General features: G+C 37.4%; 1 protein-coding gene across 14 annotated transcripts in view; it reads left to right on the top strand.

Moving 5' to 3' along the window:
* The window catches only part of ncam1 (neural cell adhesion molecule 1), a 74,774-nt gene that overhangs the window by 33,575 nt on the left and 26,543 nt on the right, over window positions 1-14,656 (top strand). For 7 of the 14 annotated variants that reach the window (XM_022759659.1, XM_022759663.1, XM_022759661.1 and 4 more), the window contains exons 4-9: window positions 563-706; window positions 2,061-2,198; window positions 2,586-2,703; window positions 5,261-5,421; window positions 7,013-7,155; window positions 8,461-8,484. In XM_022759659.1, the coding sequence (XP_022615380.1) occupies window positions 563-706; window positions 2,061-2,198; window positions 2,586-2,703; window positions 5,261-5,421; window positions 7,013-7,155; window positions 8,461-8,484 (728 nt within the window). The remainder of the gene's footprint in view (window positions 1-562; window positions 707-2,060; window positions 2,199-2,585; window positions 2,704-5,260; window positions 5,422-7,012; window positions 7,156-8,460; window positions 8,485-14,656) is intronic. The other 7 variants (XM_022759666.1, XM_022759665.1, XM_022759664.1 and 4 more) reach the window with 1 other exon arrangement.

Below are 14,656 nucleotides of genomic sequence, written 5' to 3'. Positions count from 1 at the left end.
GGTAACATTAGTTCATTCCATACCGTGTAGAACTCGCAGCAAATTCCATTAACCACTTGGTTAGTTTTAGAAATTACTGCTCCTCAGTTCTGCTAACTTAAAGAATAGTGAGTCAGGGGAGCTTGTTTAGAGTAGAGTAATGTTCAGAGGAAGCAAGTTTGAGGGAAAGAAAGTCCTCTCAACATAGTTATAGAGAAGTTGGTTAAAGTCATAGAATTTATTCATTTTGACCTAGGCTTGGGTAAAGTCTGGGTAGAATGGTAAAAAGGCTCAGAATTGGATTTTTTTTGTATGCAAAAAAGTGCAGCAGTTGGTAAAAGTGCCAAGCACTCTTCCAGTTTTACTCTGTTTTTGCTGAAAAATTGCAGGTTATTGAAAAATAAATTGCTAGTGTGATTATGAATGTCGCATATGGAGTAAGATTTTAAAAGAACTGGATAACAAATGTTTATATCTGGTATACAGTAGTGAATAAAATTATATTCCTACCCAACAGTCACAGAAAGTGAAAGAGTTTTGATTAGACTTAGAGTAACAAATGTGTTTTGCATGTTTCTTTCAGAAAAAATCACCTTCACTAATGCACCCTCACCCCAAGAGTTTACTGAGGGAGACAATGCTAACATTATCTGTGATGTCATCAGTTCACCTCCTCCCACTGTACTATGGAAATATAAAGGAGCCAAAATACAGATGGAAAAAGATGGTAAGATTTCTCTGAACAGAATGGGGATGATATTTCGATTTCACCTGCTATTGTGATAAGCTGTTGTTATGCGTTTTTGCTCAACAATTTAAATGGTTATTAGATATTAGTATTTTTCTCAACTCTTAACTTTCGACAAACATTAGAATATGAATAGTTTTCAATATCATTTGTAGTTTAGTTTGTATACAGTTTGGTTTGCATAAAATAACTTTAAATCCATTGCATTAGAAATAATCTTTGTGTTCCTTGTTGTATTTCTCTCAAAGGTGGAACTTGCACTCTTGAATTTGTAAATCTGGGAAGTATCTATGTAGTCATACTCAGAATTGGGTGCGTAACAATGTAATATGGCCAGAACATGAACAAGGTTTACCTCAGAGTACAAGGTAATTAGTAGTACTGCACTTTCGTAGTATCAAAGATTTGAAAACTCTCAAGACAGCCAACATAAAGCATATCTTAAAACAAAAGTCTAACCTTAAAGCCAGACAAAATGTTACTAATCTATTGCCACTATAATGAACATAGAGTGCAACATAAAAGAAGACCACATAGTCAAAATAGAACCACATACACGTAATAACAAGCTATAATGGATATGTAGATTTGCCATTGTAAAAGAATTGAAATTGGTCATGCCTGCGTTTGTGCCATTATTGTGCAGGGTTTATCCATTGCTCTGAAAGGAAAAATTAATTTGGTTTTGAATTTGAAAATACAATTGACTCACTCATATTCACCCTTGACACTGAGCAATATTATAATGTGTATGGTATTGTTAGTATTGCTCGCTGGAAAATAATAACACAAGGTCATGTGTGGGTTGTAATAGTATTCTGAATTACTACATGATTAAATTTGTTTTGTTCGCATTTCATCTCAAACTGAGGGGGTTCCTCTCGCATTTCTCCTTTTCTGGAGCTGATGGAAGGAGAGTTGGACTTTGGGATTTGACAAAGTGGAAATAATATAAAATATCTGCCCAAAAAAAGACTTGTTATCGTGAGTTGTATTTCATCACATTAGCCTTGAGCCTAGAAAAAAATAATACATAGTCCTCACATTAATGTAAATTGATGAAAATGGATGAATTCAACATCAAGTTTGTAATAATAATGCAGAAATATCTGTGACTACAGACATCAGTGTTAAAATGTTGTCAGCCAGATATATCAAAGTAAAGCTTTGCCATGGCCTTTTAATTCAGACATTAGTTCTCTTTATTTATGTAACTCTCCTGGTAGCACTGCAGCAGCTGTTCGTATTCAAACACTTGAAGTGATTGACTTGTGCCTGATTTGCCAAATACGTAACACACCTGACAGTGCATTTACTCTCTTCTTCCTTACAGTTCGGTTTAAGGTACTGAGCAACAATCACCTTCAAATCCGTGGCATAAAGAAGACAGATGAGGGCTCATATACCTGCGAGGGTCGCCTCATGGCCCGCGGCGAGATTGATCTGCGGGTCATCAAGGTCGTTGTGAACGGTTAGCGGCCCTTTCTCCCTCACACTATTTCCTCTTCCTTTTTGTTCCTGTGTGCATGTTTTTGTGCGGCAGGTGTCCCATGACGCTTAAATAAGCTGAAGATCCTTAGAGGCGACCAGGCTCAGCATCAATGTGGAAATAGTTGCCCAGAGCAACCATGTATCAAAGATGTTTCATGCTAATGAAGTCTGTTTCCTGCAACTTCTGAGCCTAGCAAATGAGTGTGCCTAAAATAAGTGTTCTGAATTTGTCACTGCTTCTGTTTCTGTTTTCCCTCCTGCTATCTGTCTATGTATCTATGTGATTATCTGCCTATGTATGTCTGTATCTATCTACCAATTTATTTTTCTTTCAATTTATTTCATTATTGATCTCTCTGTGTCTCAGTGCTCCCGACCATCAGGGTATGGCAGTCGGAGGTGAATGCCACAGCAGATGTCGGGCAGTCTGCCATGTTGACTTGTGCTGTTGATGGCTATCCTGAACCCATGGTGACTTGGACAAGGTAAAGCTCTGCTAGCAACTGTAGAGAAAAATGCTTTCAAACTGTTGCAGCAGCATTTGTCAGATGCTAGCCCAAAAAATTTAAACTATGTACTGTATTTGAAAATTTGTAGAATTAAGCTACAGTTAAACTGGATGTTTTGTGGTTTATTATGTGGCTCTATTAAATAAATAAAAACAATAGCGATGCCTGACTTAATCTAAGGATAAATTTAATGCTGTTGCATATAACAAATGTAAGTCCTTTCACTTATTTATTTATTTTTTGTCATTTGGGACAACTCACACATATACCATCAGAATATTGACCAGTAAAGATCAATATTAATTTTTAATCTTTGACGTAACTTAAAGCCTGTTAAAGTTTAAACTTTGTTATGTCACCCTTCAACTTGTGATGTTTGTAGAACAAGACTAGCTATACTAGAGGTTGTATGAGGTTGTACTTAGGCACAATGGTGCTTTGATGTACATCGTTTGAGCTCAATGCCAATGCCAACATACTAACAGCGTTGACAACGAAAATGCTAACATGCTCTCGTTTTGTGGGTGTAATGTTTACCACGTTCAAAATCTCATATTAACATGTTAGCATGCAAATAATTGCCTGTTAGCACTAAGCACAAAGTACAGCTAAGGTTGATAGCAATATCATTTGTTTTGCAGGTATTCGGTCATAAACCAAAATATTGGACAGAGTAAAAATTTGACCTAATGATGGAGTTAGATGTAGAGTTGAGGGATTACCAATTTATCCTGAGGTGAATATGAATGTCTGAACCAAATTTCATGGCAATCAAATAGTTGTTGAGCTTTTTCATTCTTATCCAAAAATGTCAACCTGCTGGTGGTGCAAGGGGAAATGTCAGCGGATCAACAAAGTCAGTAGAATTCATCCTCTTGGGACCATGAATCTAAATCAGTCCAATAGTTGTTGGTCATTCCACCATGTTGGTCAACACTGAAATCTCTCAACAGACCACTGAACCACTGAACCACGCTGTGATTTTGGCTAAAAATTAGGTTTTGACACATGTAGCACTAATTATAGTAAACAGTGCAAATGTATGTTGACCTATAGCATCAGCAGAGGTTAGAGCTACAACAGACTAACAGACTGCAAACAGACTGAGGTAGGGCAAATCAAATATAATGAGCTGTTTGGGTTGTTAGTGTACTTTATATATATATATATGGTATAAAAAAATACACCATATATCAGTTTATATCATATTGAAAAATAAGCAAACTTGCTCCTTCATCTTCAGATTTGCCCACTGGTAGTTCTTAGTTTATTTCACAGAATCATTTCCTCTTGCGTAAGATATATTAATTAAACATGAAATTCATTATAGCTTGTTATACTTCTATGTTATGAAGGTTGTTGAAGCTGTCTATAATACAACAGGATTGTGTGAAAATGTACTTTACTCACCATCAGTGACTAGTAAAGAAAATGTTTTTATAGAACAGAATACATAGGTTTTAACTGAAAAATAAACAGTATAGCCTGCTGGTTCAGTCTGTGTGTCAGAGAGCATTATGCTGCTTCTGTAAAATGTGGCTTTGTTGAACTGAATATCTTGCTCAGAGCATTTGAAAAGAAAAGAGATGAGGTTTGTTTGTCATTTGGCTTTTACAGGCAATTATTGGAATAGTCTAATTTGAACACTGTCAGTAGCTATAAGGTAACCCACCCACGTCAGGTATTGGTCATATGTACCATTTTACCTGCTTCAAACGAGACCAAAGTGTATAGTGGACTGTAGGGTTATTAGGGATATCACACTGACTGGTTTATTCATTGAAATAGGATACTTAATCGTGGGGTATTAAAGGTGCAGTGAACAGTGAAACCTGAAGACTAAAGTGTCATCAAGAGCCACATTATACTGTGTGTCTGAATACAGCCATTGATAGGCTTGTGCTTTGTTAAACTGTTCCTGTTCATCTTGTTTCCAAGACAGCGGTTAGCTTTGTAGATAGCTTAGACTGGGGGGGTCACAAAGTACAAAGAGACCAGGAGCATCTGTTGGTCTTGGTCTTTCGTATTTCGTGGCCCTTTGAATCATTTTTAATACCTGTGCAGTTAGACAGCAGCCACAACTTGTTGAAAGCTGTACTGAAGCCCAACACAAATGATTGCAGACAGTCAGAGGTCAGAGAACATTATATCTTTTATACCTGTATTATGCCATTTCTGGCGATAGTGAGAAACAATTTATAGTCAATTAGGACAAATTGAAAATACATTTTTTTAAATTGCCTAATACCAAATGTCAAAAGTCTCTCAGAAGAAAAATATTGTCTGAAAACATTTTCTGCTCTGAGACTTTCAGCTTACGCCTTCTTCATCACTGCACCTCTACTGCATCTCTTGATCTTTTTCACTTTGTAATTCATCTAGAAACTCCTGCATGTTTTCCTAATCTCTAAGGGTCAAGAAACATTTTACTTTTTTGAAGAACAGCAACCTGTTAGCATGGTGCAGTTTAAAAATGATCTTTGAAATTGATTTGTTAGATGTGTATAATGTTCAGCACTTGTGTTTTCCACAGGAATGAAGTGGTTCTCGAGGCAGGAGAGAAGTATAGCTTTAATGAAGACGGCTCAGAAATGACAATAATGGATGTTACCAAGCTGGATGAAGGAGAGTACACCTGTATTGCCAAGAACAAGGCTGGGGAAAGTGAGCAGGAGCTCAGTCTAAGAGTGTTTGGTAAGGAGAGACATTTTATATACATACATGTATTAAAGTGACAATATAAAATGCTCCAAGTGAGTGGGAATGAAATATAAGAGTATGTAGGTGGGATAAAAACAATGGTATGGTTATGTGTCTTGCTTTCTAAGGGATACAAGATGAGGTGTTGTTTCAGTGTGGGTTGTGTTGTTTCATGTAAGGATGGAGACTAAAGATGTAGAGAATGAAGTTCAGCTCAGCTGAACTCTTTGAATTCCTGAACTATTTTTCTTTGTTTTTTCCCACTGGGTTGTTGCCGCCTTGATTTTGTCACATAACAATGACCATAATTTCAATCACAATCAGAATATCAGTTCATGTAGTCATGTCAGTTAGATTCATATTAAGCTGGCATGTTAGCTGGTGCATTTAATTTTCCTAAACAAAAGAAGTGGCCAAAGCGTGGTTCCTCAGAGCTCAATGGGTAAACAATCACCACAAAATTACAGCTTTTCAAAGCACATTGTTTACCTCTTTAGGAAATTTACCACATTATCTCGCAGATTTTCTTGCACTTTCAAAGCCCTGGTCTCCTTACATCAATGTGGAAAAAGCTGCAATTGTGTTTCCCTTTAAACTCCCATTTCTGAATATGAAAGTTGCAAATGTGTTTTGCGATCATGTTTTTTTTGACTAGATCTTGATTGGATTTGTTTAATATATGGTACCCATCAATACTAAGTCTGATTGGATATTGATATTTTCTCATATAATATAGCTGCACAATGCACCACTAGCCACAAAAATCTTTCTCTACAATACTCAATATTCTTGGCTAGACAAGCAGCAGGTATTGGTAAAGGTAATGTTTTTAGGTTATTTGTTCTTAGGTTTGTTATTTATCAAGAGTTTAATGCTAAAATTCAAGGGTCATCCATATTGTGTGGATGCGTTTTGAGAAATTTGATTGACAGCGCTGCAAAATAAGCAAAACAACCTCACAGCTGCCTTTCCTTTGTTCATCTAATCATTGTCGGTTGACATACTATAATAGCATATTAATTCAAAGTTGTAGTTGTTTTTTGTGCTGAATATTGTAAACTGTATTCATATTGAATAGACTTACATCTAGCAAACCCATTGCCTAATCCATGCATTCATCCTTCATTGAGAAGAATGGAAAAGATGAGAGCGCAGGGTAATGCACTTCCTTGCGCTTCAGAAGAAGCACTTGAATTTGCTGCGCTCTGCTCATGTCACAGTTGTGGCACCCTGCTGTTCTTTCAGGTTAGCTCAGGAGTACTTTAACTTGACAGTTTGCTCAAATGTAAACAAAAATGAAGACAGGCTCCTTTGAGATAGGCTAAATAAATTATTACATGAATTAAGTTTGGATCCACACATGGTTATCACAACTTTGCCGTCGCTGGGACTGGGAAAGCTTAAATACAGTTTTACTGCCATAAAAATCCCCCTCACCTGTCAAGCTACTGATCCTCATCCTCCCTTTGAACTCATCCCAAATCCAGAGAGTTGCTCTTTTACGTATTGTGCTTGTGCTGCCAAACCACCTGGCTGCCTCGTTATGCTCGTGCGGATGTGATGACTATGTGTTTGTGTTTTACAGTCAAACCTAAGATCACATACATTGTAAACCAGAGCACGTCAGAGATGGAGGAGCAGGTAACTCTAACTTGTGAGGCTTCAGGTGATCCAACTCCCACCATCAACTGGAGCTATGGTGAACGCGTCTTCACTGAAGGAGAGCAGGTAAAATAATAAAGGCGGTATGGATGGCAATAGTAGCTAAATAACTGAATCCTTAATTTTGGTCCTCAAGGCCTGGTGTCCTTCCAGCATTTTTCCCTTTTGGAGCTAATTAACCACACCTGGCGTAAGGTCGACTGCTACTGTCTGTTTCCCAGTTGCATACTATACATAAAAGCACTTGGTACTGGATGTGCAAAAAAAATGATAGAAAAAAATGAAAAAATGACGGATGATGGTGGTGCATTGTCTCTGGTGACAGCACAGAAAAAAATTAATGTAGAAATAAATCCCTGAAAACATTTCTATTACTTACTTCCAAATTGGAAATTAGTGATGTATTTCTGAAGCCGTAGTTTGACTGATATCAGCTAATCTCATGCATCAGTTCCTCTGTACAAAATGAAAAAGTACATTTTTTTATTCTACTTTTCTTATATTATGCTTTATAAGGCATCAATGTGTGATGTGGAACTGGGACACAGTGACTAGTAACCACCCGGGAAGAACACAAACCTGCAAGACACCATGTCTCAGGGAGAGGAATTGAATACCTTTAACCTAAATTCAAGAGGTATATTGATGTGCCGGTGGGGTGCTTGTGCTGTTTCATTGTGAAACACCCTCAACAAGTTTTATGTACTTATTTCTATTTCCCCTAAATTAGCAGCTCCTTCCAGATGACCCAGTGGATTTCATGTAATTAGCTCAGCAATACTCAGCCAGTAATGTGGAGTACACTAAGACTTGAGTTTTCCCAAATGTCAAGAAAATCAGCACCATAAATGCAATTATAACATTCCCAAAATAAGCATTCAATTTGAGGCAATAATTAAACGTTGTCCGCTTCTTACTGTATTTGCTAGAATCAGCACTTGAATGCTCAAGTGTTTGTTTAGCATTTTCAATCACTATTGCCATTATTCTGCTCATGCCAGTGATTGAAAAGTTTTTTTTATTAAAATGTTTATAATTTTTATCAGTCGATATTCTGCTCCCATCTTTTAAATTTGTTTTGGCACTGCATTGGTTAAGAGCTAGTTTTGTACCTTCCATTACATCCTTGATACCCCTGTTTGTTCTCTTGGTAATATCCTCTATAATATTCAATGTGCAAACCATCTAAAATAATGAACACCTGATTGGTATTCTTGTACATCTAATACCCACATGGGCTGGTTCTTCAAGGTCTTGGTGTCTTGCTACAGTTAACAGGCAATGAGAGGGAAAATGCTTCAGAGATATACTGTAGATCATGGAGGAATTCTGGAGCCAGTACATTACATGCACTACATTTTCTTCCTACAGGCACATCTAAACAGGATCTATCAGGTATGAAATCCGCGTGGCACAGAAATGTACTGGAGTAGTGTTGAAAAGTATGCCTCCAGATTTGACAAAACCCCCACTGAAATCAAATAATCCCTTTTTATTGAAAATTTCCCAGCTGTTTCTTGAAAACCCCAAGGAATGATCTCATCAGAGTTCATGAAATTGATTCGACTACTGCATGCTTTCCAAATATAGCCTGAAGCCTTCACTGATCTTGTGTATAGAGCTTATCTCATGAGATCAGATGAAAATGTGGTTAATAACATAATAATAGGGAAACACCATTTCTGTGTCGCTGTTGCATCATCATTTCAAACTTTCCATAACAGCATGAGGTTGTCTGGATTCAAGCCCAGTTATGTCTGTCCGTCATCTCTATATTAGACATTAGATGGTCTAACATAAATGTTGGTGTCACCTGAAAATTGAAGGTAAAAACGCTCCACCTTAAATTTTATCTTTTGAGTATCCAACACCCAACCCCTGTAGACAAAAATATGACTGTTTGAAACATACTGATCATATAGGTGGCCAGTAGAGAAGTGGATTAACTGACATGAATTCAAGCAGACTACAAGTACTGTGCTCTGTGAGGAGCAGAAATATGAACCTTATACAGCCACCTGTCAAACCTACACGGCAGAATGTTAGATATTCAAAAACAAATTTTGAGTGGAGCCTCAAGTGCAAAACAAGCTACCACCATATGGCACGTCACGACAGGCCTATTTTTTTCTTTGTAACACCCACAGTGGCATACATACTGGCATTCCAGTAAGAGTTTACACCTCAGTCCTATTATCCAGTATCAATGTCCCAGGAGACAGCATTTTTTGCAGAACACACCTCTAAACTGCTGTAGCTCTACTTTCTCTTCTGTCAGTGACAGGTTGGCTTCTTTTGTGGTCTCGAAGCTGTCACAATGGATGAGGAGACTCATCAGAGCAGTAGACGAACACTCAAGAGCTCTACATCCCACAGTTTCACCATGAAATATTATGAAAGACATTGCCTGGCAAGCTATACCGTAGGTGTGAAGATTGACTCTGCAGGTGAGGACTGAGGAAATAAATAACACTTTTAGACTTTTTCTTATTAACAAAAAACAGGCAACTACAGTTTGCAGTAAGCACCCATTTTCTGCACTGTGTAGTCACTGACGTGTTGCAACATGGCATGTCACGTGACACGTTATGTGACGCACAGCTGTGCTGTGGTGGCAGTGTGTTTTGCACTTCATTCTGCAGTATACTGCGTGATCTGTGTCATCTCTTCTTTAAAGAAATGATTAGCAGCCTTACTGAATGACTGTAGAGTAAGAGTACGTGCAGATTGCTATAGTTCTGATTATCAGCGGGGGAAATGATTTCCATGGTGGGGCTCCAACGAATGCTGGAGGAACCGGCTGCTAATTGTTTAATTGTGTTGTTCTGTTTGTTCATTTGATGTATGTCTGTCATGCTGTCTGTAATCATCATAACAGCTGTATTTCATCTAGAATGGGTGTGACAAGTGAAACAACATTCATTTGGGGTGGACATGGTTAATTGAAAAAAGAAAATTGCAGCTGTTATTTCACTTAATTTTTTTGTACAATCTTTAAAGGATTGTAAGGGCAGCATTGGTCAGAAAACCAGTACAGATCTGTACTGTGCCATTTCAGATGTGTGGTGATGATGAAGAGACGGAATTAATTAGCAGTTTATATGAATGTGTTTTCAGTTCTTTGGCTCCTGGGTTGCTCAGCTCCTCATTTTTGGCTGGATCACAACAGCAGGGCCAGCCCTACAATCATGAATGTCTGTGACTGACTGACTGACTGACTGGAGTTGCCCCATTGCCTGTTGCGCTTTCAAAATGAATTGGCGCAAACAGACTTTGTTAGGGTAGTGTTTCAAGCTCGCAGTATTGCCAATATAGCGCATATGTCACTAGATTTAGAGACCGTAGGTTTAGAACTACGACTATTCTTACAGGCAGTCATCCAGCCACCCTTGTTTCCCTGCCACTCAGATGCTGCAATGAAACGAAGTAGCGCTTCCAATTCACCTCGCCTCGCCTCCATTACAGCAAATAAAGTACTTTCATTACATGTACCAATATTACTAAAATAAGAGTAATAACTAAACGTAAGACACGGAGCAAGAGAGTGCATTAGAGTGGGAGGGAGAGAGAGAAGCCATTGGTAAATGCTAAGCTAAAGAAACTATCAGATCTGAATAGCATGTAAACAAAAGAAATGACAGTAACCGGAAAATGAGACAATATGATTACTACAGTACAGCAATAAAAAATAGGAAGTGTTGAGTTTGTATTAACACGTAATACAATAACTTTAATACGGTAAACAGGAGTGACTGAAAATGAGGCTTCCTACTAAAATACTACTATGATCAATTATACTTATCAAACAGCAGTAATTAGAAATAAAGACTTGTCTCTTATACAAGCCTGTCTCAAATTAAAGTCCAAAGTTTAATTTTTAAAACTGTTGTGGATTGTAGGCAGTGCACACTAGAGACAAAACAAGAAAGGTACTCTGTTGCTTATAACTTTCTCTCTGAGCGATCACTTTACAAGTAAATACAGCCAAAATCACAACAGATTTTGTCTTTAACTGTGTTTTTGTGTTTTTTGTTTGACAATGTCGCAGTTATAAAATCAGGATTTTAGTAGCAGCAGAGCAGCAGCTTAGAAAGTTCCCACATAGTCTTAATAGGTCGTGTTACAGTCACTATTTCATACCTGTGCCATTGTCTGACAACAGAAACAGAAAAACATGTAAATGAGAACAGCTTTATTGGAAACTTGGCTGTATTAAAATCCTGTATGTGTGAGCACAGAGAGCAGGAGAGAAGCAAACAGATAAAGGGCTGAAACTGGCTGACTAGTCTCATTCCTGTTTGCAGAGCTTTGGTTATAGTACATTGCATACCGTACATTCAGCACATAGATGTTTTTTTTAACCTAATTTATGCAGAACCCTGTGATAATAATAAAATACAGTGCTCTACTTTATCACACATATAAATCATGTGCCTTTTATTGTTAGACCTGAAATTCAGCAGAGAAGAGGATTATCAGAGTAGTGTGATAAATCCCAGATTTGCTGTAATAGTCTAGGTTTTAGAAAAATGATCCTACCCTACCTCGGACTATGTAGGAGACTGTGGGCTGTGACCTTATAGGAATACACTGACAAACTGTTTCATGAACTTCTCTGTACAGTAAGACTATGAGTAGTAGTTTCACCGCAACAACAGTTAATTAAGATTTTGCATTTGAGACGGACTATAACTTCTTTTAATGGTTCAATGCTCGGTCCACAAATGATACCAACTTGGAAAAAAGCCTCCGTCTTTAAAACTAGAATACAGCCTTCAACAAACATCTGTGTGGGTTTATTAAAGGTGCCCTGTGGAGTAAACAAACAAAGTTTCTGTTTACATTCAGTGTTGCTCACCAAAACACACTGTTTATATCCTTTAAGTCTAACTAATGTGTAGAGTGCATTGCCTCCCTTATAAAATATGTGTAAGCTGATTTTTCTTAAATCTACTTGCACACAGTCTTCTTCTCCCCTGCTTTTATTACAGCGTTACTTCCTGTAAATCGGTGGAATAGCGTGAATGTTTGTCTGCATGAACATGCCCAAGGACAAACAAAATGTGAGCCCAAATGTAAAAACATTATTCCCTTAGTGCTGCTAGTGGTCAGAAAATCCACAGGGTAACTTAAAGCTAATATTTACACTTTCTATAATTTTCAGTCTCTCGATTACCTTATTGTAGACTCTCAGTAGACCTACTGTTAAAATGAAAAGTAAAATTGCTAGAGAGGGTTAAGGTTTTAATGATATTATCATCACTTTTCATGTGAGAACTATGTTATTTATGATGCAGCAGATGGAGGAGACTACTCTACAGCTTAAGCTATTGAATTGAGCAAAAAGATCAGGATTAGAGAATTCTTTCACATGCTGCTGATCAGTCATGTAAGAAACCAAGACTGTCTATTTTACATCTAATATTCTATTAGCCATTCAGATCTTTGTCTGACTTTGTTTGACCCTGTGCCCTTCTACTGTGGTCTTGGGTTTTAAAGTTTAACTTGAGGAGAGACAAATTCATTCCGAAGATTCTGAGTGAAATCTTCAGTGTCGGCAGACAAAAGCATTGTCTGATAACCGTGAGTAAAGAGATGCATAATGTCAGGATTAAGGGGGAAATTACTGTATCATACAATAGTAAAGCAGTAGTACTGTACATGAAAAGGGACAGGATAAAAGGAGTATGTTCAAAAAAAATGTTGTTCACTCGTGGGTGTATACCTGCTTAGAATTACGTTTCAAATTCAAATTGGTACTTATCTGAGGATAGTTTTGTTTTTGTTTATACATCAATTAAAGTTAAGTGTTTATATATTTATTTTAAAACTTTAATCAACTTTACGTGTGGTATGTGGTTGTTTCAGTCTTTTGAATGCATTCACTGTGAGTCGCACTAGATAAGTGTGTCTGTTTATTAAATGAAAATGTAAATTAAGTATTTATCCATGCTTTGTACATTATCTACATAATGAATGTTTTGCTTATTTGAATACATATTAAACATTCTGCTTGATGCAGGGAGTTTTTAAGCTGTAATTATCTGGAACTATTTTCAACTATACAGTGAGACGTTATAGTCAAATAAGACTAATTATAAAACTTAAAAGCAGAACAAAGTTATTAGTTGATTGGTGATGGCACTTTACATTTGTAATCTGTAAAAAAAAAAAAAAAAAATTTGAGTTTCAGGACACAAATCCGCTTTTAAGGCCTGCTATGTGTAACTTCCAGATTTCCAATTAGAAATTTAAGACTTGATTAAAGAAATTCATGATTATTTTATTTGTCATGAGATGCTTAAAGAAAATTTGTAATTAATGTTGTGTGGCAGCGGTGTAGGCAGGGCATCTGGACAAGCTTTAAACGTTGCGTGCCAGTACAGAGAGAGCATTGTTTTCTCCAAACACAAAAGGCTGCTCATTTACAACAGCACGCCTGCTAGCTTAGTAGTGGGGTGATGTAAGGGTTTCTTCACCAAAATGCTAGTCAGTTTTCCATGATGTACTGGCAGAGGCTCCTAGGCTCAGCAGTTAATGACACAGGACGATGACAATATGCATACTCATTAGTTTCAGTCAGGCATCACCCAGTGAATAAAGCACAGGCAGGGTTCAGTACATTTATGTGTTTACTGTATTTATGTTAGTATGTCGCCTCTCCCTGCTTTGCCCTCTTCACGCTGACATTACAATTCATGTCAGAACAAAGAGCGAGGATAATTCTCTATGGAAGGAAATAACAATGGGCTGGAAAAATGCTAAGTCCCAAAGGAACCGTCACTATATTGTTCTGCGCCTTTACTCGGAGACATGATTGTGTTATGGTGTCTTTGGTTGTGCATGCTCGCATCTGCTGTTGTTCATTGTCCTTTTGTCTTAAACAATCACCTGTCACAGATATGACAGTGATAGTTGTCAGCTCACTTACTGCAGAGGCAGTGCTGCAGACAAGTGTGTGGATGAGGGTGGTGATGTTACAGACCATTAGGTTGCCTGTTTTAATTGGGCTACCACTCTTTCTCAGCACGGTGGTGATATGCAGCCAACTGCTGTTTGTAGTGATGTATGGTGCACCCTGTCTCTTACTGTGACAGTAGAGGACTTACAATGCTCTCAAGAACATAGTGAAATTATACTCATACATTATATTTTTTTCTAATAAGTGTTTTACTGTGTCCGCTATTTAACTTCCTCATTTTGCTTATTTTCATAGTAAATAGTGAATCAGGTTTGTTAGTAATATAAACTGGTTGAATTCAAACACACCTTATGTTTATTGTGTTATTTACAAGCCTCCGGCATTGATTATGAGAGGATAATACAGGGGCTTGATTTACCGTTTTGCCCTACAATTATTCCGGCAGATTGCTTTCATTTATTTGACATTTTCTTGCTGTTGCACCTGATGAAATAGCTGTTTATCATTTTGCTTGTTACGCTTCAATACCTTTTCGCTATGTGGGCCATCACATCTCATCGTCATGGTTAACATTTTCTCCTCAGCATCATGAAATCCATAGAGCATGCTTTCCAAAAAGCTTTTTGTCTTGTGCAGCTGGGCTTT

This window comes from Seriola dumerili, unplaced genomic scaffold (assembly GCF_002260705.1).
Source record: "Seriola dumerili isolate Sdu_G_001 unplaced genomic scaffold, Sdu_1.0 BDQW01000330.1, whole genome shotgun sequence".
Lineage (NCBI taxonomy): Eukaryota > Metazoa > Chordata > Actinopteri > Carangiformes > Carangidae > Seriola > Seriola dumerili.
The sequence above is the reverse complement of the archived record's forward strand: the minus strand, read 5'-3'. Positions and strand labels throughout refer to the sequence as shown.